At 41.7% G+C, this 13804-nt stretch overlaps 1 protein-coding gene across 1 annotated transcript in view; it reads left to right on the top strand.

Moving 5' to 3' along the window:
* The window catches only part of GALNT9 (polypeptide N-acetylgalactosaminyltransferase 9), a 300725-nt gene that overhangs the window by 263711 nt on the left and 23210 nt on the right, over positions 1 to 13804 (top strand). The window contains exons 8-9 of the mRNA XM_036767915.1: positions 5001 to 5138; positions 6974 to 7069. Of these exons, the coding sequence (XP_036623810.1) occupies positions 5001 to 5138; positions 6974 to 7069 (234 nt within the window). The remainder of the gene's footprint in view (positions 1 to 5000; positions 5139 to 6973; positions 7070 to 13804) is intronic.

Here is a 13804-nt window from a genome sequence, read left to right as displayed (position 1 = left end):
GAAGACTACACTGTAGAGATGGTAACAACAGTAGCTGGAGTATTGGTTTTTATAGAGGATTTGGGGCAAGTAGGTGGCACAGAGGACAGAGCACTAAGACTGGAGTCAGAAAGATTCACCTTACTGGGTTCAAATCCAGCCTCAGACGCTTACTAGCTGTATGACCCTGGCAAGTCATGTAACTCCATTTGCCTCAGTTTCCTCATCTATAAAATGACCTGGAGAAGGAAATGTCAAACCACTCCAGTAGCTTTGCCAAGAAAACTTCAAATGAGGTCACAAAGAATCAGGCATGACTAAAACAACTGAACAAGATGGAGGATTTTATTTTTTTCTGGTTTTTTAAGAGTCAGTACTCAAACTGTACTAAACATGAGAAGGCTATAAGATTTTACCTGGGTAGGGATCTCTCAGAGTTGGGCCTCCTTCAATCAAGGTGATCTCAACTTTCTGTGACTTAGTAAATTAAGTCTTGGTGAGTTTCTTGGGGCCCAGAGAGGTTGTGACTTGTCCAAGGTTACAGAATTAGTAAGTATCAGAGACAAGATTTAAACCTGACTCCAAGCCGAACACTCTCTCCACTATGTCAGGTTGTCTCTGCTGTCCTGTAGGGAATGTTGCAGTTCAGCAGGGCCTTTCCTCATGAAATGGGATGTTCATTCAGCTAAGAACCATTTTAGGCAGACATTCTGCCTCCCTATAGGTCATAGGCTATTTTTTTTTAATTACCGAAGATCCAGGGGCAGAAACACTTCAAAGGTCATCTTGTCCCATTTCCTCATTTTGTAGCAGACCAGAGAATTTCATTGACCTGCCTAATGTCACACAGCTACTAAATGGCTGAACCAGAATTAGAACCCAGGCCTTCTGTCTTTAAAACTACCATCCCTTCAGATGCATTACCACTGTCATCCAATTCCTCTCTGGTTAGAGAATATGGTCTGTATATCCATGATGGGACTACGTGCCTGTATTGTACTCCTGTTATGGCTAAAGGTATCTGTGTGGGTAACGCCCATGCTTACTGTTGGCATTTATAGAGGGCTTTAAGGTTTGCAGAAAACTTTACAAATATTACCTTATTTGGTCCTTATTACAACCCTGGGAGGTGGGTGCTATTATTATCATCCCCTTTTTATGAACAAGAAAACTGAGGCAGGCAGAGGTTAAGTGACTTGTCCAAGGTCACACAACTAGTTGTTGTCTGAGGTCAAATTTGAACTCAGGTCTTCCTGACTCCAGGGTCCGCAACTTTGTCCATTATACCACCAGGTTCCTCACTATTAACATGAATATCTACAGTCTGTATCCATTACTCCTCTTCCTACAGAGCCCAGACAAAGCAGCCTTTTCTCTCTTACTCACACAGGGCACCTAATCGCCCATCACTATGCCTTTGCATAGGGCATTCCTCCATGCCTGGAATGTTTTTTTTTTTCCTTCATCTCTACTTCAGAGAATACTTCCCTTCTTTCAAGACTTAATTCATGCTTCCACCCTCTGCATAAACCTTTCCCTGGTCCCTCCAACAATTAATGCCTTCCCATCCAACTACTTTGTACTAGCTAACTTGTACAGGGTGTTCCTAAAGTCTGGACACATAGGCAAAAATACATATTTTCAAGAAATGAAATTTTCAACCACATTTTATTTAATTGGAATATTAACAAATAACATCTTCAATATGATTGCCATCATTTGTGATGCAAAGGTTGATGCGCTTTGCAAGATTCGCGTGAACTAAATGCAATAACTCCACATTGCCATCAGTTTTAGCACATTCACTCTTTAGGGGTTCAATCAAGTGTGTTGCATCTGTGATTTTCATTGAGTGCACCTTCTCCTTCAGTATACCCCAGAAAAAGAAGTCAAGGGGGCTAAGGTCTGTTAATATTCCAAGTATTTCAAAATATGCATTTTTGCCTATGTGTCCAGACTTTAGGGACACCCTGTATTTATTCTTCGTATAAATAGGTACATGTGTGTGTATATATCTATGTACATGCACACATCCCTTACCTGTACAAGGGTGTACTGGAGCCAGCTTGAGTCAGGTCCTGAGAGCATATTGTTAAATTTTTGACATGAGCATTTAGACCACAGAAATTGGCAAATGCTACAAATAGGGCTTGATTTATTGTTTCGTTACTTGTCTAGACTTAAGAAAGTGATAGAGAAAATTTTGATAATGCAGATTAAACTTAAAAGTGATCCATGCATGCATTTTTTTTCAGAGAGCTGGTTATTAAACATAACAACATACGTCTGCATACACATACATATGCACATGCATATACGTAAATACACATAAACATTCATATATATACATGTATACATGTATTTGTATATATACACATTATATATACATATATATGCATACACAAAAAGATTTGAGAGGCTACGTAAACATAATAGATAGAGAATTGACCTGAGAACCAAGAAGATCTGGGTTCAAGTTCACCACTGACCCATACTGCCTGGGTGTCCCTAGGCAAGTCACTTAACTTATCAGTGCTCTAGACAACTCTCTAAGAGCAATTTTCTTGCTGGGAAGGCACTGACCTGCATCAGTAAAGGAGCTTCCTCCTTTAAGAATAACCCACACCAAGAAAGAGCAGGTCTAATTTTTAGCCCTAAAACTGTTTCTGTATCTGTTGTCTCCCAATGGAATGTAAGCTCCTGGAGAGTAAAGATTGTTTCTTTTTTTTTTTTAATCTGTCTCCCCAGTACCTGGCACAACCCCTAGCATATAGAAGATGCTTAATACCCGTTGGGCAATTGTTCCATTGATTGCCCTAAGACGGAAGTCTGGATTTGAGTCTCACCTCTAACTGTTTGACCCTGGGCGAGTCACAAATGTCTCAGCGCCCCCAAGAACTCTCTACTACTATAAATTGCAAACCAGATGCGTATCTGCATAAGTAGAGGGAGTTTCCACATCAGAAGTTCTTTAAACAATGAAATCACAAGTTTAGACCAAAAAAAAAAACCCAACCTAAATCTTCAGCATTAAAACTCAAATGTTCACCACTTCCTTCAGTACTCCAGTAATCAACTTCATCATTGCAGATTGCGACCCCTCCATGACTTAGTCAGTCAATTGACTTCATGAGTCACTGAGCCCAGAGAATTCATCCCCCTAAGGCAAATCTGGCAATGAGTCTCTCTGAACTGAGCCAGGAGGCTGCTCCCACAGACAAGTCCATTTGGATAAGCCCATCAACAGGTTTTATTCAAACTTTCACCAGTCCTGAATTTTACTGGCACAGTCTTTAAAAACTCAGGGTCCTTCTCACACCATGAAGAGAAGAAAGGTTTTAGTAGAGGCTCACCATACAATAAAGAACATGGTGTTTGATGGCCATCTGTCTTCAAAGGATACCATCAACCTTCAGCAAGCTGCCACTGGGTGTCAAATCCTATGGTCAGCTCTGCTGGTGGGAGGCAGGAAAAGGATGAGGTATAATGATGGCTCTTAGGGAACCACATAATAAAATCCTAACCAGCCCTTGCATTCTGTGCTGTACTGTTGGTCCTTTCAAGTTCTCAGGCAGCTAGGTGGCACAGCAGATAGACCGATGGACTTGGAGTCAAGAAGATCTGAGTTTGAAGCCTGCCTCAGACACTTACAAAGTGTGACCTCAGACAAGGCATTTAACCTTTCTCAGCCTCAGTTTCCTCATCTGTAAAAGGCAACAGTAATAGCATCTGCCCCATAAAGTTGTAAAGAGAACAAGAGAACATATGCAAAGTGCTATGTAAATGCTAGCAATTACTATCATCAAGTACAGAGAGGAGCTTTTTCAAAGAACGCCTGAGAATATATCCATCTGTGTGAATTCTGTTTTTCAAAGTAGTCCCCATAAGAAGCTTTACACTTATTCCATTAGTACCCTTATTGCTAAAAGTATACATAGAGCTGACTACTTTGGGGGACTTGCCTGAGGAGCTGGTATGAGTCACATAAGAAAACCACTTAACACCTCCCCCCAACCTTTGTTTCATGGGTTACCATGGCCAAATAATCCATTACCAGACTTTCTAAGACTATACTTCTCATCCTGGAAGAGCCTAACACAGCTTGCTCTCTGATATCACAACCTTCAAGAATGTCTGTTTTATATAAACTTTCATATTGTTGTCTCCCCCAATAGAATATAAGTTCCTTGAGGGCAACTGTGTTGTTTTTATCTTTACATCTGCAGTTCTTTGCACAAAGCCTGGTATATAATTGGCGCTTAATAAATTCTTACTGATTGATTCCTGGGCCCCTTCCAAACCACAATAAGGTCTTCAGGTAGGACCCTACTCATCGTATTTGAGTGACCAATCCCAGCTTGGGAGGAATATTTGCCATCACTGGGGATCTTATGAAGAATGTTGCCAGCTCTAAAGGCAATTTCCAAAGAGGAATTTCCAGGGATGTCCTGATCTCTCACAACCTTGTTGAAATAAGTATGTAATGCCCCAAGGGGACTCCTTAGAAGGGAACAAATAGCATTCATGTGGATGTATAAATTTTATGCATAAATTTTTTTCAAACTTCAATCCATCTACCTCATAGCCATTCCTCATCCACGGATGATCAAGTTCCACAGTCCAGAAGAAACAGTGTAGCACATGGTCAGAAAGGGGAATAATGGAATAAATAAAAAAGACTTGCTAGCAATCCGAATCATGTGCTGGGAATGGGAGCATCCTTCCAATTCTCAGTCTTGGTTGATGTCAAAATTAGCCGATTAACGTTAACATCTACTACTTAACTCTTTAGCCCCCATTCCATTCTGTACAACGGTAACAGGGTGAGAGGAATAACCTATAGGTCAATAAATGAGAAGACTAGCAAGGCAATTTTTAATTTGGGCAAGTCACTGTATCCCATCTGTAAAGAGAAAGGTTGGAGAAGATGAGCTCTTAGGTCTATGACATTATGTAAAGAAAGTCATGTGACCTAAGTGGTCAGCATACAGGACACCTCCATCTTAATTCCCATTTCACAGAACCCAGGAGTGGACTTTGGGGATGTGTCCGAGCGCCTTGCTCTGCGTCAGAGGCTCCAGTGTCGCAGTTTCAAGTGGTACCTGGAGAATGTGTACCCTGAGATGAGGATTTATAACAATACCATCACTTATGGAGAGGTAAGTACCTTGCTGAAATATGACTTCCCATAGTCAGTGTGTATCTTCCCTTGGGCGAAGCTTGCCTCCCTCTTCTGTCTCCGTTACTACCACCCTCCTTCAAAAGGCAGTATGAGAAAAATGCCTATTAAATCTAAAAGCACTACCAGAGAGTGAATTTTTATTGTCTTCCTGGCCCGTCAGCCCAAACGCACCAACAATTCAGTCCAAAGGACTGTGAAGTATCCATAATGACAATAAACACTTTACAACAGGGAGACTTTTATCTTTTTTCTGCTTTTTTTAGTGTGTGACACCTAACTAGTTGTGTGACCTTGGCAAGTCACTTAACCTCTGCTTCCCTCAGTTTCCTCACCTGTAAAATGAGACGATAAAAGCACTTACCTCACAGGGTTGTTGTGAGGATAAAATGAGAGAACATGTAAAATGCATCATAAACCTTAAAGTCCAATATAAATGCAGGGTATTATTATTACTATTAATTATTATTTATGTTTGTGTTATGAACCCTTTGTGCATCTGGTGAAGCCTCTAGATCCCTTCTCCAAATTATATTTTTAAATAATTAAAGGAAATGTTAAATTTCAATTAGAAATTAGTGAAAATAAAGAAGAATTTTTTTCCTATACAAATTCACAGACCCAAATTCTTCATGGACCCCAAAATCTCCATGGACCCCAAGTCAAGAACCTCTGTCTTAGAGTTATCTGCCATGCATGAAGGAGCCATGGCTTTGGTGGTTTAGGAAACTCCCACTGTGGAAATTCCCTCTCCAATAGAGATTGCAACTTATCAATGATTTAGAGGTGCCCTCGGAAGTTGCCAGAGGCACCTAAGGGTTAAGTGACTTACCCAGGATCGCAAGGCTACTAAAGGTGTCATAAGTAAGATTTGAACCTAAGGCTTCCTCGCTACAAGCCCAGCACTCTCTATTTGGCTCTCTCTGGCACAAAATGCATGAAATCATCACACTGTCCTTGTTGGTTTTTCTTTATGGCCTCAGCACCATGAGAGGAATAACCAAAGAGTTTTTCCATTCAAAATCAATAGTTTCTTTAAGGGGAAATTGATAAAATTTAGGAATTGGTTTCCTGTGCAAAATTAAGTAAGATCTGCCATTTGGAGAATCTAGCCAAATCTGTTGGAGATTTGGAGAATGTAGGACATAGTCGATGGCATGTAAACTTGAAGTCAGGAAGTTGTTCACTCATTTTTCAGTCATGTCCAACTCTTTGTGACCCCATTAGGGGTTTTCTTGGCAAAGATATTGGAGTGGTTTGTCATTTCCTTCTCCAGCTCATTTTACAAATAAGGAAACTGAGGCAAACAGGGTGAAGTGACTTTCCCAGGGTCACACAGATAACAAGTGTTTGAGGTGAGATTTGAACTCAGCTCTTCTTGACTCCAGGCCCACTGCTCTATCTACTATTCTAACTAGCTGCTATTGTAAAGAATGTGATAGTTCACTGCCCTATGGTTCCACCCACCCATCCCTGTGACTACCTAGACCCAAATTCCCTTCACTGACCGCCATGCACTGTCTCACACACACACACACACACACACACACACACACACACCCTCCCCACTTAGAATATAAGCTCTTTGAAGACAGGGGCAGTTTCACTTTTGAATTTGTGTCTCCAGCACCTAGTACAGTGCTTGACATATAGTAGGCATTTATTTTATTTCATTATCTTCATCATATTTAATGAATGCATTTTCATTCATTTGTTCAACAATTCATTCATTCACCGGTGTGTCCAGCCCCTAGCCTCAGACCTGGAACCAATACTGGCTGATAATGCAATTTCTCCTTTGGCTCCTGGGCACAGGTGAGAAACAGCAAAGCCAGTGGCTACTGCTTGGACCAGGGGGCAGAAGATGATGATCGAGCAATACTATACCCTTGCCATGGGATGTCCTCACAGGTAAGCACACCCACACCACTCACCCGTGGGACCGTAGAGCAGAAATTGAGGAAATGATATTAGATGTGCACAATCTGCTGTGGCTGAAGGGTGGTCTTGGGGAGAGACCTGGATTTGGTTTGATAAGGTAAGAGACTGAGAAATGAGCACACCCTGTGACATAGAGACAAAACTAGGGATAGGCAATATAAGCAGCTTCTCATGGTACAACACAATGGGGGCACGACAAGGATTATGTTATACTATGAGATTGTATAGAGGCAGTATTTTAATGACAGAAATTTCCCCTCTCCATGGCTTGTGGGTCTTAAGTGTGATCTGGCAAGACATCAGTGTTACAGTGACACACGTAGTCTTTTAAAAGGTAAAATTGGGTTTGCATTACCATCATGGGGGAGAGAAAGGCCTGCAATTTTCAAATCTTTCTGGGGGCACAGAGGTGCTCAGCCCTTGTTCTACATGGACCAAACCTAGTTATAGCCTGGCTGAAGAGCAAAATACATGAATACACTACTGAAAGATTGTGTCCAGTTTGGGACCAGGTATACAGGAGTATGTTCCAAAGGTTTCCCAGTGTGGCTCAGTGAATAGGGAGCTACATTTGGAGTCAGTTTGGATCCAATCCAGGTACTTAGCAGCTGTGCATAAACTCCTTAGCCTCTCTTTGCCTCTGGTTTCCTATTTGGAATGGGATGGGAAGGGATGGGATGGGATGGGATGGGATGGGATGGGATGGGATGGGATGGGATGGGATGGGATAGGATGGGATGGGGTGGGATGAGATGGGATGGGATGTAATGGGATGGGATGAGATGGGATGGGATGGGATAGGATGGGATGGGGTGGGATGAGATGGGATGGGATGTAATGGGATGGGATGAGATGGGATGGGATGGGATTAAACCTCCAATTTCATTGATTTAAGGAACTCCCTCTTCTAGTATAGATCAGTACCCGTTCTGCAATTTAGAGTCTTAGGATGATACCTGGAGCACTAAGAGGTTAAGGGACTTGTCCAAGCTTACACAGCCAGTATGTGTCCTACGTGGATCTTGAGCCATCTTTCTGGCTTTATATTCAACTCCCTGTACACTATGCCATGCTTATGCTTGTCCCCAAATATGAAACTAATAATGATAATAGTGATGATGATGATGGTAGTGATGATAACAACTATAGCTCCTGTATCAAAAGGTTGTTATGAGGACCAAATGAGATTGTGTCTGTTAAAATGTTTTAGAAACACTATATGAGGGGGTGGAGCCAAGATGGTGGAGTAAAAGCGGGAACTTGCTTGAGCTCTCCCCCAAATCCCTCCAAACACCTGTAAAAATGACTCTAAACATACTCTAGAGCTATAGAACCCACAAAATGACAGAGTGAACCAAGTCTCCAGTCCAAGACAGCCTGGATGGTCTCTGGGAAGGATCTATCCTACCATGCAGGGAGTAGAGCCCAGCCCAGCATGGGCCACACCCTCACAGACAGGCCAGAGCAGACTGGGTGGAGCAGGCCTCAGGGCACTGAATCACTGAGCTGAGGCTGTTTCCAGACTTCTCAACCCACAAATGCCAAAGACAACTTAGCAGGCTAATGGGAAAGCCCCGTGGGACCTCCGTGAGAGAAGGGCATGATCCCAACCCAGCCCCGGGGCAGCAGAGGTGGCTGTGGTGGCTGATTCCAGAGCTCCAGGCCCACTGGTGGTGGGGTGCATCAAGCAGCTGATCAAATCAAGAGTGCAGGGATCTCTTTGCTGGTGCTGAGGCAGGATTCTCTTGCTTTGCCCTGCTTGGATCTGGTTCACAGTCCTGGTTGGTGGTCCTGGGGTGAGGAGGAGTGCTGGTGTGGCAGAGCTTGTTGTGGCTGTGGAGAGGGAGTCTTCCTAGCAGTTCCAAGGCAGAAAAGAGTGCTTGAGGTCATTCACAGGCCAGAGCACAGGCCAGTAGAGGAGTAAACACCTCAGAAGAACTGAAAATTTACAGGTTCCTACAAGTAGCTTAGAAAATAGCAGCACAAAACCCCTGAAGCTTGGAACAGAGCACTCTCCACTCTGGAAGCAGAGTCATGCCTTGACAAAGAGTTCAAAAGTCAAGTAATTGGCTGGGGAAATGAGCAAACGGCATAAAAAAATCAGACTCTAGAATCTTACTTTGGTGACAAAGATCAAAACATATAACCAGAAGATGATGACAAAGTCAAAGTTCCTACATCAAAAGACTACAAGAAAAATATGAATTGGTCATAGGCCGTGGAAGAGCTCAAAAAGGAATTGGAAAATCAAGTGATAGAAGTACAGGAAAAATTGGGAAAAGAAATGAGAGTGACGCAAGAAAATCATGAAAAATGAGTCAACAGCTTGTTAAGGAAACCCAAAAAAATACAGAAAAAAATAATACTTTAAAAAATAAACTAGTGGGGCAGCTAGGTTGTGCAGTGAGTAGAGCACCAGCCCTGGAGTCAGGAGGACCTGAGTTCAAACCCGGCCTCAGACACTTGACACATATTAGCTGTGTGACCTTGGGCAAGTCACTTAACTCCAAATTGCCCTGCCAAAAAAAATTTTAAAAAAATAGACTAACCCAAATGGCAAAAGAGGTCCAAAAAGCCAATGAGGAGAAGAAGGCCTTAAAAAACAGAATTAGCCAAATGGAAAAAGAGGTCCAAAAGCTCACTGAAGAAAATACTTCCTTAAAAATTAGATTGGAGCAAATGGAAGCTAATGACTTTATGAGAAATCAAGAAGTTCTAAAATGGAACCAAAAAAATGAAAAAATAGAAGACAATGTAAAATATCTCATTGGAAAAACCACTGACCTGGAAAATAGATCTAGGAGAGATAATATTAAAATAATTAGACTACCTGAAAGTAAAGAACAAAAAAAGAGCCTAGACATCATCTTTCAGGAAATTATCAAGGAAAACGGCCCTGATATTCTAGAACCAGAAGGTAAAATAGAAGTTGAAAGAATCCACCAATTGCCTCTTGAAAAAGATCCCAAAAGAAAACTCCTAGGAATATTGTAGCGAAATTCAAGATCAAGGAGAAAATATTGTAAGCAGCTAGAAAGAAACAATTTGAGTGTTGTGGAAACACAATCAGGATAACACAAGATCTAGCAGCTTCTACATTAAGGGAATGAAGGGCTTGGAATATGATATTCCAGAGGTCAAAGGAGCTAGGATTAAAACCAAGAATCAGCTACCCAGCAAAATTGAGCATAATACTTCAGGGGAAAAATGGATTTTCAATGAAATAGAGGACTTTCAAACATTCTTGATGAAAAGACCAGAGCTGAATAGAAAATTTGATTTCCAAATACAAGAATCAAGAAAAGCATGAAAAGGTAAACAGGAAAGAGAAATCATAAGGGACTTATTAAAGTTGTACTGTTTATATTCCTACATGGAAAGATGATATTTGTAACTCATGACATCTTTCTAAGTATTAGGGTAGTTGAAGGGAGAGAGAGAGAGAGAGAGAGAGAGACAGAGAGAGAGAGAGAGAGAGAGAGAGAGAGAGACAGAGAGAGAGAGAGAGAGAGAGAGAGAGAGACAGAGAGAGAGACAGAGAGAGAGAGAGAGAGAGAGAGAAAGAGAGAGAGAGAGACAGAGAGAGAGAAAGAGAGAGACAGACAGAGAGAGAGAAAGAGAGAGAGAGAGAGAGAGAGAGAGCACATGGTGAGTTGAATATGAAGTGATGATACCTAAAAAATAAAATTAAGTGGTGAGAGAGGAATATATTGGGAGGAGAAAGGAAGAAATAGAAATAGAATAAGGTAAATTATCTCTCAAAAAAGGCAAGAAAAAGCTATTATAATGGAAGGGAAGAGGGGGGAGGTGAAAGGGAATCAGTGAACCTTACTCTCATTGGAGTTGGCTTAAGGAGAGAATACAGGAAAGTAGGGGGGAAGGGGATAAGGGCGGGGAGAGTGATAGAAGGGAGGGAGGATTGGGGGAGGAGATAGTCAGAAGCAAACACTTTTGAAATAGACAGGGTCAAAGGAGAAAACCGAATAAATGGGGGACAGGATAGGATAAAGGGAGATATAGTTAGTCTTTCACAATATGACTATTATGGAAGTGTTTTGCATGACAATACATGTATAACCTATATTGAATTGCTTGCCTTCTCGAGGAGGGGGTGGGGAGGGAAGAAGAGAGAGAATTTTGAAATAAATTTCTAAAAGCAAATGTTAAAAACTGTTTTTATATGCAACTGGGAAATAAGATATACAGGCAATAGGATATAGATATCTATCTTGCCCTACAAGAAAGTAAGGGGGAAGGGGATGGGAGAGGTGAGAGGGGTAATAGAAGGGACAGCATACTGGGGAAAGGGGCAATCAGAATACATGCCATCTTGAGGTGAGGGAGGGGAGAGATGGGGAGAAAATTTGTAATTCAAAATCTTGTGAAAAAAATGTTGAAAACTAAAAATAAATTAATCTTAAAAAAAGAAAGAAACACTATATAAATGTGACCTGTTATTAACATTATGCATGTGAGGGTCAGTTGAAGAAATACAATGGGGATGTTAAGTCCAAAGGAAAAAAAGATAGGAGTGGCATGGTAACTACCCTGAGATATTTGAAGGACTGTCCTGTTCTTCTTGTTCTCAGAGGCCAGAATTAGAAGCAATAGGGGAGAATTTGCCAACTGAGGTTTGAGCTCAATATAAGAAAAAGTTCTTAACTCTTAGGGGAAGTGGAATGGGCTGCCATGGGAAGCTGTGGGTTTCCCCCTCATGTTTTCGAATGAAGACGGGCTGATGGCCCTTCAGAAATGTTGTGTCCAGGACCACAGCTCTAGAACCAGAAGGTACATCAGAGGCCATCTAGTCCAATTCCTTCATTTTACAGAGAAGGAAACTGAGGAATCTGGAGGTGAAATGCCTCGCCTAGGGTCATTGAGATGATGACATTGGGACTCAAATCCCAGTCTTCTGGTTACAAATAAGTCTGAGAATATGGCTCCAAATTCCAAATCTCTTTCCACTGTCCTATTCTTGTTCAGGTGTGAGTTTTCCAGTGTTGAGATTCTGCAGTTTTGTGAAGCCTTAAATTGGGCATTGTACACCATGGAAAAAATGAAAAAAAAAAAAAACCATGGTACCATAAATATAAATCAGAAGGCTCCTCAGTAGTCATCTAGTTCAACCCCCTCATGTTACAGATGATAAAACTGAGGCCCTTCAAGGTGAAGTAATTGTGTACGGTCATACAGGTGATAAGTGAGAGAGCCCAGATTCAAACCCAATACAAGAAATTCCAAAGTCTTTCCACTCTCTGCTGCTTCTCTTCTATCTATAGATTTACTAATTAGGGGGTCCTCGTTGGGTCGGCTAGAGCACCAATGAGATCTCTTGATGCTCCCACTATGAGTTTCCAAGTGAGAGTTGGGACCTTGGAGGAAAATATGGCCCCTTTGGAGAGGGGACAAGCTGAAGTGGAGGTCCCTGCCCAGGCAAGTGACCCTCAAAAAAGGTCTCCTCCCCAAAAAGATATCAAAGAGTTCTATGGACAAGCTCTTCTAGGGAGGGGGTGAGCATCAATTCAAGCTGCTCCCCCATACACACACACACACACACACACACACACACACACACACACACACACACTGCCGGAAACCAGCAGCAGCTTCCCACATTGATCTGGGGGTTCAAAACTGAAACTAAATGAACATTCCTGTTCTGTCTATCATTCCTCTTTAATAGGGTGCTCTGGCTCCCTGTGGATTTATTGCCTCTGGTTTTCTTCTTGTTAATTTTCCAATTTCTTTAGAAGACAAAAAGAGACCTCACTGTTCCCAATTCACAGACAAAACTTGATGCTATTTCCAAGTGACTGCATTTTAAAAAAGGATTTCCCTCCCCACCCCTCCCCCACCTCATGTTTTCAATAATGGCCCTTATTTTTAATGGGACTTGGATATTATTTAAATTAAGCGTAAGACTTCAATATCCCACTCCATGCCCCATGTGTCTTTTTGGACTGTATTGATGTGTTATCTAAATCCAGGCTGCATTAATGAACAAACACCCATTCAAGCAGAGAAAAATTGTGACCTTATCCCAGACACGCTGGTTAATGACAGTCCGGCCCGACAGATTGGCTTAGAATTGTCATTTGTACCACTGCAGAGCAACATGAAGAGGTCTGCAGAGCGTAAATGGGGCTCACTGTGGTTAACTGCCATGCACTGATGGGTCAAACCTTGTTACAACAAAGTAGAGAAGCGCCTGACTTCCCTTCCCTTCTTCCACCTTTAGTGGTCTCATTAAGAGATACTTGACTGACACTTTCCCAGTGAATTTTAGCTGAATAGCCTTCGATTGTGATAACAAAATGGAATTGCTAAATTAGATGCAAATGAGCTGCCCTTGAAGAAATCCAATTTATGGAGCCTGTCAAAACTCATATGGACAATTCTACAGCGGGAGCCGTTTTTTCTACAGACCAGCAGGTTACAGGTTCAAGTTCTATTAGAATGAACCCTGTAATCTCCAGGCTTCAGGTTCTTCCAAGAAACAATATAAGATAATGATGCAATTGGGGTAGACTGAAGTTAATTGTTATTACACAAAAACTTCACCATACTGTGGCTTAAAGTGCCAAACTAAACACCACCAAACACATTCAACTGAAACTTCTCTCTTCAACGTTTCTGATGATCTAATTTCCAAATCTAGTGGCTTTTCCATCCTTCTTAATGCCTCTGCAGCCTGCTATATGCTAG

Source organism: Trichosurus vulpecula, chromosome 1 (genome assembly GCF_011100635.1).
Source record: "Trichosurus vulpecula isolate mTriVul1 chromosome 1, mTriVul1.pri, whole genome shotgun sequence".
In the NCBI taxonomy this organism is placed as follows: Eukaryota; Metazoa; Chordata; class Mammalia; order Diprotodontia; family Phalangeridae; genus Trichosurus; species Trichosurus vulpecula.
Note: the sequence above shows the minus strand (reverse complement) of the source record. Positions and strands in the feature narration are given on the sequence as shown.